Source organism: Pholcus phalangioides, unplaced genomic scaffold, assembly GCF_987345545.1.
Source record: "Pholcus phalangioides strain wild (caught in Gottingen) unplaced genomic scaffold, Ppha-v1.0 ptg000011l_1, whole genome shotgun sequence".
NCBI lineage: Eukaryota > Metazoa > Arthropoda > Arachnida > Araneae > Pholcidae > Pholcus > Pholcus phalangioides.
In genome coordinates this window covers 48,576,858-48,595,519 of record NW_028301604.1, presented here as the reverse complement: position 1 = coordinate 48,595,519, position 18,662 = coordinate 48,576,858, and the positions used below count along the sequence as shown (strand labels likewise).

The 18,662-nt window shown below is 38.3% G+C and overlaps 1 protein-coding gene across 9 annotated transcripts in view; it reads right to left on the bottom strand.

Moving 5' to 3' along the window:
* The window catches only part of LOC149080510 (uncharacterized), a 195,123-nt gene that overhangs the window by 42,556 nt on the left and 133,905 nt on the right, over positions 1-18,662 (bottom strand). For 4 of the 9 annotated variants that reach the window (XM_089239596.1, XM_089239599.1, XM_089239598.1 and 1 more), the window contains 2 exons: positions 18,319-18,457; positions 1,549-3,843 (listed from right to left, as the gene is read on the bottom strand). In XM_089239596.1, coding sequence (XP_089095722.1) covers positions 1,549-3,843; positions 18,319-18,457 — 2,434 coding nt within the window. The remainder of the gene's footprint in view (positions 1-1,548; positions 3,844-18,318; positions 18,458-18,662) is intronic. The other 5 variants (XM_089239601.1, XM_089239603.1, XM_089239602.1 and 2 more) reach the window with 3 other exon arrangements.

Here is an 18,662-nt window from a genome sequence, read left to right as displayed (position 1 = left end):
AATGAAGGAAAGTATTTATTGAAGTCATCGAGGGACATTGGAATGTACACCAAGATAATAAATTATGATTCAATAAATTTTCAAAATTTAATTTTCACCATATAAGCCAAATTTTTGTCTGCATTTCCATTTCTTGCAGTGAAGGCCGTTGGGGAGCACACCAAGATAATAAATTGGGATCAATAAATTTTGCAATTTGAACCCCTCCATTCCATTAACTCATAAATATACAATGCACTATTCCGCCTCCTGAGTACGGGTTTGAATCCCTTATAAACGAAATGAATGGCGATTTTCAATCCCCCCCCCCAATGTTTCCTTCATGTCGGTGCCTTTGACGGGTCAAGAGTGCTGGAAGTGTTTAGAACTTGTGGGTTCTTGTGCTGGTCTTTAAGTAGAAAATTTTGATTTTTGAATTATTTCTCTGGGTGCTCATACTCATTCCATAAAGTACCCTGAGCACCCACAGCATCAGTAAAAAAAATCAGACTTTTAATAGGCCCATTGTAATTCTATGCAACTTCATGTATATGACACTCATATGGCTCAGTCAAATGATTAGTAAAAATTTCTTCTTACAACACACGTGAATTAACATTGACAATATAGGATTATATTCAGAGATATATTTCCTGGGTGCGGAGGGGGTATGCGAGCTTTATCTCAAGATGACAAGTTCAAATGAAAAGGCGTAATCAAAATTGAGTAATTGGTGATCAAGAACATGAATTAGAAAGGGAGAAGGGAGGAAAGGTTTGAATATACCACAGGTGGGAAAACTATAAATGCTGTCTCTGATTATAGCCTACATTTATCAGGATAATTTCAATTAAAAACACAACATCTAAACCTTTGTTTATTTTCAGTGCCTTTGAGTAACATTTTATTTAAACATTTATCTAACGTGAATATCGCAATAAAAATCCTGATGATTAATTGAATAATAAGTGATGCTATTTTAAACTATCATAATTTTACTACATAGATCTTATTAACTGGCAGTCTACAACAGTAACGGAGCCACCTCTCATAACTAACTTAAGCAACCAAGAGCTAGAGTTGTCCATGTGCTTCACTCTTGAGAAAAAGCATGCTTGAAACTGTGGAAAACCTCTACTCAGCAAGAAAAAAGTTTGGAGAAGAATTGGGGTGGAAGACTATTTAATGGGCCACTGCTTTGAAATAGACATATGATTAATTATTTTTGGATAAAATTAAATGCAGGAACTTGACGGGAAAAGCCACAAGTCCCAAATCCTAAAAAATCTGTGACCTCTCTTATTTTGTGACTTTTTTCTGGAATTTTGTAGCTTGTTTAACATGATGGTAGACACCTTCTTAATTCACTGCAATAGCAATTGAACTTTTCAGTGGCCAGAGACTTAAATTAAAATGGAAGCACTGCACTATTTTACTTTAATATTGTGATTCCTTGCTTGAGATAATAAGATGTAACAACAGACATAAGACATGGTATCAATTTCGAATTGAGGTAAGTTATTTGTTAGTTATGAAAGTCATCCACATTGAAATTTTTGTACAACTTACCACATCTTCCATGGGTATGTGGCCTGTAATCTAAGTCCTCTACATACGCCTTTGTGTTTTTTTCACATTTCTCATTCAATTTCTTTTTATTCAGACGTTGCTTTCTAGCACTTTGTATATCACTCAGTTTTAATTCATCAGAACTTTCAACAGGCTTAATGACACTTGCAATTCGTTTCTTTTTTTGGTCATTTGAATCAGAATTTACCCCTGACATGGATGTGCTTGAAATGCAAGACCTGCTTTGAATTTCACTGTTATAAGATCTTGATGATCTTTTACGGATTGACTTCTTTTTCTCGAATGAAAAGTTTGAGCTTTCGCGAGAGCTGTTTTGATACCTGCTGCTTTTTTTAAAAGTAAGATGGTCATTGGTGTATGTTTGGAAAAAGTTTGAAACTTCAGATTCATTTCTTTTGGCATGATCAACAACCAAAGTTGACTCGGAAGATTGTAAATTAACACAATTAAGAGCAGATCTTGAATCATTACATGCATTTTGTCCATTTTTCTTCTTCAGTGCATATCTGAGATCATTTTTGGATAGCAGACGTTCACTTTTTTCTAATGTAAAAGATGCAATGTGTTCATCATCAGGCATGCAAGAAATCAGTGCAGAAGGCACCTCTACTTTTGAATCAACAGACTTCAAGCTTAAGAGTTTCACATTCTTTTCAAAAACAAAAGGAAAAGCTTCACTGTTCTTCTCACGCTTGGATCTATTTATAGCAGTGCTGCAAGTATCTAAATTTTGCAGAAAATTATCCATACTTTCATCGGATTTGCTGCTTTTGGTGTCAGAAGAATTTAGCACATTTTTTTTCCCTCGAGTTATAAGCTTTTGTAATGGTCCAATGCCATCACCATCTTGCAAAGGGTTTCTCACACCTTTTTTTTGTACTAAATTATCGCATGAAACTGATAAATTATACACATTATGTTTTTCAGTAATATTCTCACATGATCTGGCAGATGAACTGCAAGGTAATGGTACTCCATTTGGATCATTTGATACTCTACTTAAGTTCTCACGCAAACTCTCAGAAATAATTATTGGTTTTTGGAAGTTCACAGAACAACTATTATTTGATTCATGCTTTCTTAATGAATGAGGTTCAAAAACATATTTATCATAAGAATTATCAGATTTACAATATGACGATGAAGACTGAATATCGAATGACTCAATTTCTTTATACCTACTCTCATTGAACGAGAAATCCATAGTTTCAGTTGATGGTAGAGTATTTTTTTGTGTATGGTTCACAACAATGCTTTCATCATCATGAGGTTCATCAGCAATGATTAAAGACTGTAATTTATCAGTTTCTTTTGAATCACTCTTTAGTAAAGTTGCGTGACTAGCTGATAAACTGTTTTCTCCCTCATGGTTATACATTTTAGAGAGTGATGATGATTCATTCTTTAGTTCATTATTTTTTGTCACGCAAGCTAAGCGCTCTTGGACATTTTGGTTTGCTTCATCATGCCCTTCAAAATCACTTTCATCAGTACTTGAACCCGATTCATATCTACTGAATCGAGAAGGTCCCGAGACACTATTTGTAGGTAGCCCAGTAGATGTTCGATACCTTTTCTTATAATGATAAATATCTGTAGAAGGATGTGTCTCTCTATCAGGCAACCCCTTCGTCTTGTATTTTTGAACTTCACAGTTGACTGATTTAGATAAGACCAAGCATTTTTCTGATTTGGCTAAACTGATATCAGAACCAGATACATCACTTTTTATATCATTTTCACTAAAGCCAATAGGATGAGTTGATGTTTCTAATGTATTAGCAAGCATTTTCTTCGTAGATATATCAGTTCTGGCTCCTATCATTCCAATATACTTGGAGCTACTGACAGAATCATATATCATGCAAGGTTCACCTCCATGATTGGCATCAGATAGAAAATTGTTCTCATTCACAGTTATAATATTCTTATCTCCATACTTACTTAACAATTTTTCTGAATTTGAAGTCTCACAACACAGTTTGTCAGCAATATTAGACCCAAGTTTTTTGGTACTAGAAGCATCATCTGTACATAATAGTGGAATAGGAAAAGAAAAAGAAGAATGACCACTCTCTTCTTTGTATTTACTTCTGGTTTCACATGTTTCAGAGCATTCGCTGTGACCATCAGAACAATACCCACTGTGCAAATCATAATGTTTTGGCACTGAAATCTCTTGATTTGTACCACCAAAAATTCCAGTCTTGTGGTCTTCTATATCGCTGTCCTCACTGCTGCTATTTGATTCATACCTGCTGAATCGTGAAGGACCTATACAAGAATTGATAACTATTAATATTAAATCATGCCTTAAAAAATATACACAAAAATATTTTTGATTATAGAGTTGATGTCTAAGAAAAACCAAACCCATACTGCATGGGCTGCAGTATGCGCCAGAGGCATTATCGGCCCCTTCTTCGTGCGAGAAACGATTACTACTGAACGTTACGTTACAATTTTGGAACAATTTGTCAGCACACATGGCGCATACTGCAGCCCATACAGTAACTTTAGGTGAATGCAGTGGTTTCTCTTCACAAAAATGAGGATTTTCGGAACCCCAAAATCTCCAGTTTTTTTTTTTTTTAATTCTAAAAAATTAAAAAAAAAAATAAATTTTCGAAATTTCTGTACAACATTCTTACAGTTTTACTAATAAACGTACCGCTTACCGCATAATTCTATTGATCTTTGTTGTAGAGATATTTAATTTTGAAATAAGGGCTTATTTGCTGATCACCCTTAATAACATTAAAAGAATTTTCAAACACACAGTAATCCATTGAGTTAAGCATAAAAATAATTAAATTGCAAAAGTTGGTTTTTGTTAAAATTAAGAAATATTTATTAATTAATATGGGAATAGTGTTAATTACCATTAATAAACATTTTATTTTAATTAATTATTAGAAGTTTCAATGATTTTTCAGCAATTTTATTGTTTTTAATGTTAATACTATTTAAAACAAAAAAACCAGTTTAAACCAGAAAACCTGGTTTAAACCAAAAAAAAACATTTTTTTTTTAAAAACCGGTTTTTTACCAACCCTGTATTAAAATAAAAGATTTAATGAGAAGAAAGGGAGAACTTTATATAGAAATATCAATATTAGATCCGTTCCAACTTTCAGAAATAGAAATGTTTCACAGAATAGAAATGGCACAAGTTGTGCCTCAACTAAGGAAGAAGCAGGTGTCACATCAGAAGGGGGGGGGGGACACACACACACACACACAAATTTTACCCTTTAACAATACAAGAAAATGCAAAATGCGTGTTTTTGGCATTTCCGGCTGATTATGCATCTAGTTGCAGTCCTGGGCAAAACAGGTAGCAACATGACCACAAACCTAACTTCTAAATATGAAAGCTCCTTCTAACCTTGTATGAGTAGCTATAGTACCAATTACATTTTCACTGAAAACAGTATAAATACAAAAAGAAAAATTCTGCAAGAGACTGTTCCCGGAAGTTAACTGAATTTTACGACTCATATATTGGGTTCCATTTGCCCCGTATTTCCCCTTACCTCAGTGTACCTTAACATTTTATATTTTTTAATAATTACTGTATAAACAGTGGTAATAAGGATTTATTTCATAAATTTCTTCCTAACTATTGCATTCATCGTATATGTTGTTCAGTTGGAGTTGATTTATGTTGCTATCATCTTGTCATCCCCAAGCAAATTCCGTAATTCACTATATCTATGCAAAGAATATATCTTTGAGGAATTTCTTATTGACAATATATCGAAGTTTATATATAACAGCTGCAACACGTCATATTTTTACATTTTCCCACAATCCCAAGTGCATTTCAAATCATCTTGCATTATCATGCCAAAATAATATTCACAGTCCATTTTTCGAGTTACATTAGGTAATTATTTGACAGTTGATAGGGATCTTAATGCAGTTGTGTGTTAGAGTTTATGTACTGGTTTTTAAAAACATGTATTCAGAGTTTTTTGTATGTTTAATTTCATTTTATGTTTGACTAGCCATAAATGGATTTTAGTCCTCTTCTACTTTTTTTTATAAGACATTCCATTTCAGCGTTCTCAATGTATAGCACTATATCATCAGCAAAAGATATCAATTCTCCATTTAGCTTGAATTTACAAAAATCATTGATATAAACTAAAAACCACAACGGTCCTAGAACAGATCCTTGTGGTACAATTTTTTTTTACTCGATTTATTATTCTAATCAAACACGCAATATTTGTTCTATAGTGAAAGAGATCTGGTCGAAAAAAACAAAGCGTGTGTGACTTAGGTGTTGAAATTATTCTTCTATCATAATTTATTACCTCGTCTGCGCCCCAACGCCCCCCCCCTGCGAGAAACGCAAATCCTGACAGAGAGCAAAGTGCGGCTTATATGGTGAAAATTAAAATTTCAAAATTTATTTGATCGCAATTTATCATTTGATCAATGCCCCTTGCCATGAGAAATAAGAATCGCAACAGAAATGGCGAAGTGGGACTTATACGGTGAAAATTTAAACTTCACAATTTATTTGATCACACTTTATTATCAGGATCAGGGCCCCAACACTAATAGGCGGAGATAGACTTAAAAGTCTGGGGGGGGGGCACGATGATGTCAATTCATATATACACATATACATTAGATCTGCCCACTCCACTTTTGATGCTGGGGGGGGGGGGCGCAATGCCCCCCCCCCCCCCCGTATCTCCGTCCATGCCAACACCCCTTGATGCAAGAAATGAAAATCCTAACAGAAAGTAAAAAGGACAGCTTATACAGTGAAATTAAATTTTTCAATTTGACTTTGTTGGGATTCCGACTTCTCAGGATTTCGACCTGTGTTGTAGAGTGTAGCGCCAAATGGCCGTGCCAACACAAGCCAAACTCACTGAGCGAGGGAAAAACCTGTTTTTGGAACAGCTTTTGTTCAGAGCAACTTTCTCTTCCGTCTTCTGGTTCCAGCTGCGATTGAGCGAGGTCTGCTTCACCTCGACTCCCAGTGTCTTAACGTACTGCCATAAATGTTATCACCAAGTAAAAGTAAAAAATAATATGAAATAACAAAGCCTCTGGTTGATATGTGCCATAAGTTCCGGGACAAAGAATCCTGTCGACAAATGTTGCGGATGTGAGCGGATCAATGAACCTGAGGAAACGCTGTGACATCTGATGCACCATGATCTTGGACGATGGATATGAGGTTTGGATTTGGCTTCATCTCTACTAGACCTGGCACCACTGCCATGAGTTTCAGCAACCTCTCACAGTTCCTCCGGACTATGGTCACGGCTATAGATACACTTCTGGTAGAGCGATGGATCTCCCTGATATAATTCACTGAAGAACGAGCCTCATTCATGTAGGTTGGAACTTTAATTACTGAAAAACTACCAGTTCATCCGGCCGGTCGGGTATGTAATTTAACTATAAGGAGCTCTCTTAAAGTAAATTGATCACATTAATTAGCACTATGTAACCAAAGGTATTAGCTACATGATATATGCCAGAATATATTGTTCTCAAACTAGCTTTCGTTCTCTTGACTCTTCTTGAATGAGTCTTAGTGTTTTTAATGAATTTGATGGAGTTTATTTTGTTATGTGATCACGAGCTCACAACCGCCTAAGGGAGAGGCCTAACCTCCCCACAACAAAAATGGCCAGAACCTGCCCTTAACAGTAAGAAATAATAATAAAGTGTTTTGGCATTGTAAAGTAATGTGGCACCACAGTAATGAAATTTTGAGTGATTAAAAAAATCAAATTAAGGGTAAAGTTATCATATAAAACAATAATGAGCAATTAATAAATAATAATAATAGGTGATTAATTGATAATAGAAAAAAAATTAATCATTGAGTGAAAGAGTTGAATTTAGTTCGTTGAAGAGCTTGGACCCAATATTTGTGATATTTCCAAAAATTGTTGCACTACATATTGATTGTATTTACATGAAATGCTCACTACACTTTTTAAATTGCATAAACAACACACTCTATGTAACAAAACACGCATCCAAGCTCCTCAAAATTTTTTTTGAATAAGCATTGGCATAACATGGCCTCGAGATGGGCACGGGGCAATCGCCAGACACAGCCTTCCCCAAATATCACAACAATGTTCGGTGTATTAAAATCTTTTGATAGGAAAAGGAATGTAAAAGACTTTGGGAGAGGTAGACAAGGTGGCAGAGTATGCCCAATGGTCTGAATAGGACAAACTGTTTGCCTTGACATTGAAGTTGGAGTGGGAGGCAGCAGAGTTTTATAGGAATAACCTAAAACACAAGCGGTTATCCACTTTCGAAGAATACAAGCAGGAACTACTAGCTCATTATGAGGTCAATGAACCAGTTTTTGAGTTAACGAGGAGATTCCTGAACTCGTACTAATGACAGGGAGGGACAGTCAGGGAGTTTGTCACATGGCTAGAAGTCCTTTCGTTCAAATGTATAGAAGGAAGCATTGCTGGGACGGTAGCAGGTGAGAAAAAACCCATTACTGAACGCTTTTGTTGAGGGGTTACAGGCCAACATTAAAAGGCTGGTTTTGGTCATTAACAACAAAACTTTTGAAGACGCTTTAAGGCAGGCCAAGATAGAGGAGGAGCATTTCCCCAGTACCGCTCACCCATACAATTCAGAGCGGCTGCTCACCCGGGTCAAGATCCCATCAGAGAGCTGACAGAACAGGTTGTCAACTTGCAACAACAATTGAACAATCTGCAGCTCTCAATGAACAGGCAAACTCAGCATCCTGCGCCAGTCACTTGTTGGAGTTGTGGTCGTGTGGGACACAAGGCCAGTACGTGTAGGGCACGAGGGACAACAGCAGGTCCACACAATAATAGTTTGCATAGACCGGGTCAAGCAAGAACTTCTGGACACCATCAGGGAAATGAGACCAGCCCAATACAGTAGTAAGACACCCTACTGACATCAATGAGGGTCCCTCTGTATTGGTGCCACAAGTACACATATCCGAAATAGAGAGGTTATCTGCTTATAATTAAGGTAACAGTGTCCCAGACCAACAAGAATCTGAAGTGTTTAATAAATACAGGGGCAGCTGTATATTTGATTCATAAGGACTTCATCAGGGATGATCAAGTGGAGACCCAACCTTGCAAACTAAGGGTAAGAGGCATCACTTAGGATGAGTTGATTATCGAAGAACAAATTAATCTTATGGTACTGTTCAGCGCGATATCTTTGTTCGTAAATTTTTTTGTGTCCTCTGTACCACTCATGAAAAAGGGAAAACGAAAAGGGGATTTTGAAAAAAAAGATCACAGCCACCCATGGTGATGGTCAGGCAAAAATTTTGCTCCGCTAAGCTAGCTCACTTCCTAGCTCACAGCCCGTACTCAGTTGGGCCCATGTAACTTAATTTCTCTCCTTATCTAGCAGTTTTTTTTACAAGGCATGGCCCTTTCAAACAAAATAGAAAATATCCCAGTGTGCTTCTACCATGATGTAGTATCACAGCCAAACAACGCCGGCTGATCCAAACTCACAGAGGATTTTCTCTCTAAGAAAACCATAGCTGTCCAGTCGATGCAAGAATTCTTTGATGGAATCAGAGATGACTATAGCAGCCTTGTACAAGCTAACAACATGTCATCAAAAGCACGTAACAAAGGTCTCACTTTCAAAATGCCTTCCTCGACTTCGGGAAAATTGCAGAAACAGAAGAGCCCAGAGAGATAAAACGTCTACAGTGTCTCATGGAAGGAGGTATCAAGTACCTGATCAACTTCCTAAGCCCATGTTTCTACAATGAGTACCCAGGATTTGCCAACATGAAAAAACAAGGAACCAGGAAAAATATGGAAAAACTTGGGATTAAAAAGCTGACATACACCACCGCCAGCGAGAGCCACTCTACTCCAGCAGTATTGCTCACTTTGAAACAATAGACAAAGCCCACTCATCAACCATGAGCCAGAAACTCTGCTGTTCTCCCAGAATTCTCCTAGAAATAGCAACTCCGGAAAATCTCAAGAAATCATCCCAACAGTCGTTTTTGAAAATTCAACTTCATAAGCTATCCCAGAATCCCATGCAGCAGGCAGCTTCCCTTTGAAAGAAACAGCAAAAAAAGGACCAATCAAAACGCGTCCCATCAAAAGTCACCACGCCTCCCGCTGATGAGTGACAGCCCACCGTCAACGACGACAGCTACAACAAGCCTAGCCATATGTGTCTTGTGCGATGACCATTGGTTCCAGATCGTGGACCCGCTTCGCAAATTTTGTGATGAAAAATTCAACGTCAAGCTTGAAAATGATTTCTACAAAACATCGTTAAGCAGCAAGACATATTACGACAAAGTTGTAAAATTTCTTCACAACCAAAAAATCGAAATCGTACATCTCTCAAATCATCATCTCGAAAATTTCTAAGTCGTGCTAAAAAGATTTTGCGGGAAAACACCCACTCCCGACATTTTACCCGAACTTAAGAAACTCTGATATAACATCGTTAGCATTTCTCAAATGACATCAAAAAAGAAATCGGCTCGACGAAAAAAACTCCCACTCTGGAAAATTACTCTCTGCATAGCCAAACTCCAGAATCTCAAACCGGAAATAATCACCTGGAAAAAACAAACAAAGTTGACCGCTGGCCACTTCAGAACTCTGGAAAATAATCAGACAACACAGATTTCATACCCAGAAGTGTATGGCAAAGCTCAAATGCATCTCGCGGCAATGTCCAAAAATCAACACCACGTAAGAAAATTTCAATCGCCCCGGAACAACAGGCAGACTTTGAAAAATCAAGCAGAACAGCAACAGTGAAAACGAGAAAGTCCAACGAGAACCCAAGGTACAATGAAAAGACAAGACCTAACTCTACGGACTTCCTCTTGCAAAATCACTCTACCGACTTGAGAAAAAACTTCGCAAATTTCCAGAAGCCCCTAGCCAAAAGCAGCCCAGTCAGAGAAGCAGCTGAACGATGCCGAACCTTCGACGGCACCATCAGCTATCAGCCACGCTGAACTTTCCGGCGCAACTTCCAACTCGGACTTAGCTGACTGCTTGAACTCAACGTATTATGTATTTGAATACGAGAAACTTTGCTTTGAGGACATTTTGAAGTTAAAAACTCATAAAGAGAGGCAAGCCGTCTTTGAGAAGTTCCTAGCCAAGGCAGGAAATATTCTCAAAAAAGACTAGGCTTCCCCATCGTGTTCCGAATTTCTTTGAAATTCACTACTTAATTGGAAAACCTCTCAACCATGCTTCTTTTCCTTTCACCATCCATTTATCTGTTAAAAAAAAGAAAATCCTTCTTCACAAAAACTTAGAAAATTTTTTTTCTTGAAAATTTAAAATAATAATCGTCTTTTCACTCTTAATATTTTGTGAAAACCTCTCCATTTTTTCTTGACTTTGCAAAATAATCGTACTAATCCTATCTCTATTTTTCCATGCCTTGCCACTAACCCTTTTTTCTTAGTGTATGAAATATGTATTTTTCAGATTCCAGCCAATGAGGAATCACGCATCTCAGCCAATACGAGACGAGCTGGCCAACATCAAGACCTTGCCTGACAAGGCTTTCTTCACAGCAAAGTTGCTAATAATAATACTAATCACGTGAAGCAGTGGAAGCATTTTCCCATCGTTAAATTTAAAATTAATTTATCACCAAGACCATTTAAACTGACCTTTTTCCCGATTGTGACAAAAAAAAACCTTTTCCAATTCATACATGCATTCACTCTTTACACATACATTACTCACTTATCTTTCTCTTCATCGGGGGGATGCAAGGGCCCACAGCCCGTATGGTGACAGATGGCCTACGTTAAGGGCCAGGCATCACCTTAAAATTCTAATTCTGGTTTGGTACCGTTCTCGACAAGTTAATCAGATTTAATTGGTTTTCCCTTTCTGGTTGAGAACGGTATCAACATATCCACAGTGAGTAAGACCATTGAGGGACCTGAATTTTCCCACCCCCTTTTTAATTTGAAGCCCCCAGTTCCCACTCTCACCCTAGCCCACAAGATGTCCCAAAGGAGGAAGTTTCAGATGTGGCCATAGTCCCCAAGACGACCCTACTACATCCCCATTCAGAAAGTGTAGTCAGGTTGAGACTCAAGAGTGTGAAATTGGAGAGTCAGCCCTAGTAGAAGCTCTCCCAAAAGGGAAGTCTTTGACATTATTGTCCACATCAGTTACTAGTGTCTTACCGGTGGGAGAAATTTCTATGAAAATAGACAACTTCAGGTGATGTTCCCATCACATTATACAAAGGTATTAAGTTGGCCAAGGTATCCTCAATGCCCACTGAGATACAGTCTACTGCAGTGAACACCGTCTCACTGGATGAGGAACCTGAGATCAGCAGAGACTGGGATGCGTGGGGAGGTGAATTCTCGTTGGACCATCTTCCCCCCACATCAACGACAAGAACTAACCCAGTTGTTATCAGAGTATTCCCATCTTTTTGCGAAGGCTGTGACACCCTCCCCCACAGGATTTATGTTCGGAACGATGTCCCCATAGTCCCAAAAGCCATATAGGGTACCCTTTCATTTAAGGGAGGAGTTGGAGAGGCAAATTAACGAGTTGTTGGCTGCTGACATTATCCAACCTAGTGACAGTTCCTACTCAGCCCATGTATTGCTAGTTAAAGAGAGAAATGGCTTCTACCATTTGGTCACTGACTTCAGGAGACTTAATGAAAAAACAGTCGAGGATAATTTCCCCCTTCCCAACATACAAGAGTTAGTAGACAATTTATCAGGAGCTGAATATTTTATATATTTTCTCCCTTGACCTCACGAGTGGCTACTTCCAGGTTTCTGTGCACCCTGATGACCGACAAAAGTGTGGCTTCAGCACTAATGCAGGCCACTACAAGTGGAAGCCCATGCCCTTTGAGCTACACAATAGCACATGCACGTTCCAGCGCCTCATGCAAACTGTTTTGGCCAACTTGTCCCCTTTCCGAATTGCCACCTATTTTGACGACATCATCATTGCATCCAAGACTTTCCCCGAACACCTGGATAGGCTCAAGATATTATTCAATAGACTTTCTGTACACAAACTGAAACTTAAGCAGAGCAAGTGTAATTTTGCCCAAAATGAAATCAAATATTTATGGTTCCATGTTGGCAAAGGGATGGTTTCCCCTGAGTCATCGAACCTAGAAGTAGTCAAGGCTTTCAAAGTCTCTCAAAAAGGAAAGGAAGTGAGAAAATTTCTCGGGGTAACTGGGTTTCATTGCCGTTTTTGTCGATGGATATGCTCAAAAGGCTTTACCATTGACTGAACTCACCAAACCCAGTGTCCTCTTTTCATGGACCCATCAGGCACAAGCAGCATTTGACCTGCTTCACCAAGAACTTCTGAAGGAGCCAGTCCTCCAACTTCCCAATTTTGAGGAGTTTATCCTTTGTACGGATGCTTCCAAGGAGGCTCTGGGTGCAGTTTTGTGTCAGGGATGATCAGGGTTACCTGCACTCCATAGCGTATGCAAAAAGGAAGTTGAAGGAGGCAGAAATTAGATATAGTGTTTAAGAAAGAGGCTTTGGGGCACCACTCAGTTCAAATACTAATTATTAGGGAAACCGTTTACCATCTATTGTGACCAAGCATCTTCGTCTAAGGTCTTGCAATTGAAAGACTCCACTTCGCGCATTGCAAGATGGATGTTGGCACTAAATTAATACAGTTATTATAAGATCATACATACACCTGGACGAGTTAATCTAACTGCAGACTACCTTTCTAGAGCAGTTAATTCAGTGGAATTGTCAGGGTTGGCAGTTGAAGCATCTTTGCTTACGAGAGTAAAGAATTGATAAGAGAAGGACCCCTTTTGTTCTCAAATCATTAACGAGTTACAGTCAGGGACAGGGTTGTCTAATTTAATTTTCTTTTTAATTGATGGCGCCCTTAACTGCACACACAAGAATCCTAAGACCAGACCTGTGAGATTCGATAAATTGGTTGTCCCCAAGAGTTTGACAACTGAAATTATCAAACTGAATCAATCATCCGCCGTAGCGGCGCACCCTAGGCTGTCCAAAACATTGAGCCACATTCGCTTGCTATATTTATGGCCAAAAATGTTCCAAGAAATTGAATTGCACATCAAACAATGTCATTCATGCATAGCCAAGCGTGGTAATGTGTGCAACCCTGTGGCACCTCTACAAAGGGTCCCCATTGCTCAGCGGCCCTTCCAATTTGTAGAACTGGATGCAGTAGGGCCATTGCGGCGTCCTCAGAGGGCAACAAATATTGGTTTTGTCAGATTACTTTACCAGATATCTAGAGGCCTATCCAGTGCCTGATATCAAGTTGACAATAGTTGCCATACTAGAACAGTTCATTTGTACCCATGTGATACCTGAAACTTTAATGATAGATCAAGGTTCTAATTTCTTGTCAAAGGCCATGCATGAAATTTATAAGTATTTGGGAATTAAAAAGGTTCAGACATCTCCCTACCAGCCTCAGACTGATGGGGTAGTGGAAAGACTTAACGGAACTCTAGTACAAGCGTTGAGCCATTTGGTCAATGATACCCAAAGTGAATAGTGCAGGAACGTTACTTTTGCTCTGTTGGCACATCGTACAGCAGTACATTCAGCCACAGGGGAGCAGCCTGCCTATCTATTATATGGGAGAGACATAAGTCTACCTGCAAAGTTATTGTCACAACCCCTAATTCATAGTTATGCAGACCACACCGAGTGTGTACAAGATATATCTCACAGACTGCATCAAGCATACAAAGTAGTAAAACAAAATTTAGAGAGAGCAGCTGAGAGACAGGAGAAACACCGAAGTAAGGTAACCAAGGACAAGATACTACAAATTGGAAATGTATATTGCCATATGCCACAAGGTAAACCGGGACTTAGCCGCAAGCTACTCAAAACCAATGAAGGTCCCTTTACCTTAGTTAGGCGGTTTGGCCCTGTAAACTTTAAAATTCAAAAAGTGGATAACCCCAGTAGGAAAATGAAAGTTCATGTAGATAGATTAATTACTGTCCCTGGGAAATCTGAAGAGATAAGGAATAATGTAAATAATCATAATTCATATACAAGAGTTAACACTCATGATTACCTCCTGAGACAGATTCTAGGGGGTTTGTTGCAAATTAGGCACTGGGTCACAGTTCCTAGACATAGACGGTTGGTTTATGTTAAGAAAGGGGTGGGATATTGAATATTTTGGGGTATATATATAATTTTTTGGGGGGGGGGATTTTTTTTTAACAGCTGAGATATTACCAGTATGGCAAATTCTTGGGCTGGAGAATTTTTTTTTGTTTGGTGTTCTGAGACGCTCTGGGTTTGGTGATGGTGAATGTGCACTTGGCCATTACTATAGGGTTTGAGAGTGGTTCTTCTTGGGACCACATAGGGGGTTGGGACCCAGTAGCCCCGTTCACATGTGCAAATATTGCGGTAGGATTGAGAGTGCTAGCACCCGCTTGACGACTTTTTTCCTTCGTAAAGAAGGAAATGAAGAGCAGTCATTCGAAAAAATTCTTGAAGCGGGTTTAAACCTGCTCTTCTATTTCCCATGTGAACGAGGCTAGTGAAGCAGTTTCCATAGCCAGTAATTTCCATTTGCATTGCCCGTCCATCAGCCAACTGTTTCGCAGGGGCCCCTCTACCCCTGAGAGTGGTTCTTCGAGGGGAAGTGTTGTAGGACATGCCAACACAAGCCAAACTTACTCAGCGAGGGAAAAACCTGTTTTTGGAGCAGCTTCTTCAGAGCAACTTTCTCTTCCGTCTTCTGGTTCCAGCTGTGATTGAGCGAGGTCTGCTTCACCTCAACTCACGGTGTCTTAACGTAATGCCTTAAACGTAATCACCAAGTAAAAAATAATATGAAATAACTAAGCCTACACTTGATATGCTGTAAGTTCTGGGAGAAAGAATCCTGTTGGCAAATGTTGCCGATGAGAGCGGAGGATCAAAGAACCTGAGGAAACGATGCGACATCTGATGCACCATGATCCTGGACGATGGATATGAGGTTTGGATTTGGCTTGATGCCAGGTCTCCACCATGAGTTTCAGTGACTCCTCACAGTTCCTCCAGACTATGGTCACGGCTATAGATACATTTCTGGTAGAGCGACAAATCTCCCTGATATAAGAATAATTCCCTGAAGAACGAGCCTCATTCATGCAGAATGGAACTTTAATTACTGAAAAACTACCAGTTCATCTGGCCGGTTGGATATGTAATTTAACTATAAGGAGCTCTCTTAAAGTAAATTTAATCACAATAATTAGCACTATGTAACCAAAGGTATTAGCTACATGATATATGCTAGAATATATTGTTCTCAAACTAGCTTTCGTTTTCTCGACTTTTCTTGAATGTGTCTTAGGCCATCCGCACACGGAGCGATTCCGTGGCGAGCAAGCTACGATTCTTTTTTCCCTCTCCCTCACTTCTCAACTAAATGAGTTGGAGACCGCCAACGGTGCAATTGCTTAGCTATTTTTACGCATCGCAATTGCCGAGCGAGTGATTGGTGTTTCGAGCGATCTGAAAAGAAGTGCGATCCTAATCCAATCGTCCAAATCGTCAGAAAAAAATGTCAGTTTCGTTGAGATATCTCTGGAATTGTACGACTACACGAGACCCAGTTACTCCAGGAAGGATGCTGAGTGAAATAGGGAAGGAAGTAAATTTATCAGGTATGTAGCATTTTTTTTCATATAATAAACAATACTAATTTATTGCAGTGTAGCTATTTTTTCATTGTTTACATACATGAACGTGATGAAAACTGGACATATTTTCATGGCATTCAGTCGGTACGGGATGAATTTTTGTTTATTTTTTGGCTTAATACAGTAGAATTTGCTTTTAATGGGGGTCCATGAAAAATTTTAGCCTGTGGGGGGGGGGGGGGGTGCAAAAGAAAGTTATATCCCACGTACTCTCAGCTGGGTATGTAATGTTATCGTAAACTTTGTCTTAAAAACTTATTTAATAAATAAATTAGGTTCTGCTTATTTATTATGCGGTTCGTGATAATTTTTGTTGCGAAGAAAATTACAAGGCAGAGAACAGGTGGAAGAAGTGGCGGGAAAGTAGGAAGAGCACGGTTGCAAAGATGAAAAATCGTCTAGTTCGCTTGCGCAAAAAATCAGGCCATTAGCGGATGCCAATCGTATGAATCGTATAATCGCCCGTATCATTGGAAATGCGCAGCGATCGCTCGTGACTCACCGCTTGACTCGCTTGCCCAGTAATCGCTCCGCGTGCGGAGGGCCTTAGTGTTTTTAATGAATTTGACTGAAAGTATTTTGTTATGTGATCACGAGCCCACAACCACCTAAGGGAAAGGCCTAACTTCCCCACAACACCTGTCGAGATTTCGTCTGTTGGGATTGTGAACAGAACTGGCAGTGGATACATCAACCTGTGTCTGACAACCATTGAAAGTTGAATGATTGTAAGGCTTCCTATCATCAAAATCTGCAACTACATGACTTTGTCAAACCTAATAATTAAAATTTTGCAGGGTTGTCTGCGAGCATGAATAAATAACTTTTTTTATTTACTGATTTTAAACTTTAATGGGGGAGTTTCCTTTTCCAGACACCCTGTAGTTTCTAATTTATTATAGTTGTCTGCTTCACTTTTGACTAGTGAGTGTGTACATGGATAATAAGTATCTCAGCTGAGAGCTAAGGTGTATTTTAGATTCAACATATACAAATAAAGAAATACAAATACAAGGAATTGAAATTCAAAGAACAGAAGGTATTGGAATGTAATATGTGTTTCTGTATTTGTGTTCTGTATTTGTCTTGATGTGTTAATTAAATTTCAACTTCAAGGCCACAAAAGGTAAAATGTCCAGAGGTGGATGAGAAAAGATGCCCAAAACAAACATGGATGTCATGTTTCTATACTACAGCAAACCAATTAAAAATACAATTATAAAAACTGAAAACAATATACATATCATAAAATATAATACAATACAAATAACTTCTCGATTTACCTGAACATGTTTATCATATTTCTTTTTAAATGTATCAATTGTGTTAGAATTTACTACTCCGAGGGTAAGCTATCCAATTTATTAACAACTCCATTAGAGAAAAATTCTCAGTGACACCATAACCTAGTCCCTGTCTAATCGATATTGGTGTCCCTTTGTCAAAGCAGTCGATTGACAGCATATTAATAATTCATGGTCAATTCTATCCAACCGAAAGAAAATTTTGAACACTTTGATCTTGTTTCCCCAACATCTATGTTCTTCCAATGTAAACATATTTTAAGAGACTCAAATTTTGGAAAATATTCCCAGAACCCCTAGCTCATTTACATGAGGCGCAGTGACTCACAGTTTGGGAACCACTGCGCTGATGGATAATAAAATACATTGAGGAAACACAATTTTAAAAGGTATCTGTTAATGGGAGGTGTCCACTAAAGAGGGAATGTTTGTTAGGAGGGGTTCTGCTGTATATACAAATATTTGTTTGCCTGAATAACTGACAACGATTATGTATTCCTATAAATTTTTTTGTGTCTAACAGTATAAATGAGTCCAAACCGTAGATGGATTTTGTTTTCTGCTTTTTATATATACGTGCATAGAAATCTAATGAATAAATGAAATGAAACTAGTGACAGTTTAAGATATTATGGTACATTGAAATTTCTATCCCACCATCATTCAAAATCTGGCTTGCTCCAGATACAAAATTCGAAAGAATGATTCATACCTTGCTTACCACTTGGGGTTCTTTCAATAGTTTTTGGTGTTTCCTGGCAATCATTTTGAAAAATGTTGTCTTGATATTTAGAGCTGACCACGTCACTACCCGGGGTGATGACAATTAGATTTGATCGAGCATTTGACTTCTATAAAACAATTAACAAAAGAAAAAATTAATTTTCAAAAATATTATAAAAATGAAAGCAAGTAACATTAAAAACATAAAACAACAATGAAGAGTGAAAAGGGGAAAAAAGTAGACATGTTGATCACCGATTTAATTACACATTCCATTAAAATTTAATTAGTAAAAACCAGGAATAGAAATATTTTTCTATAGCTGAAGTGTTA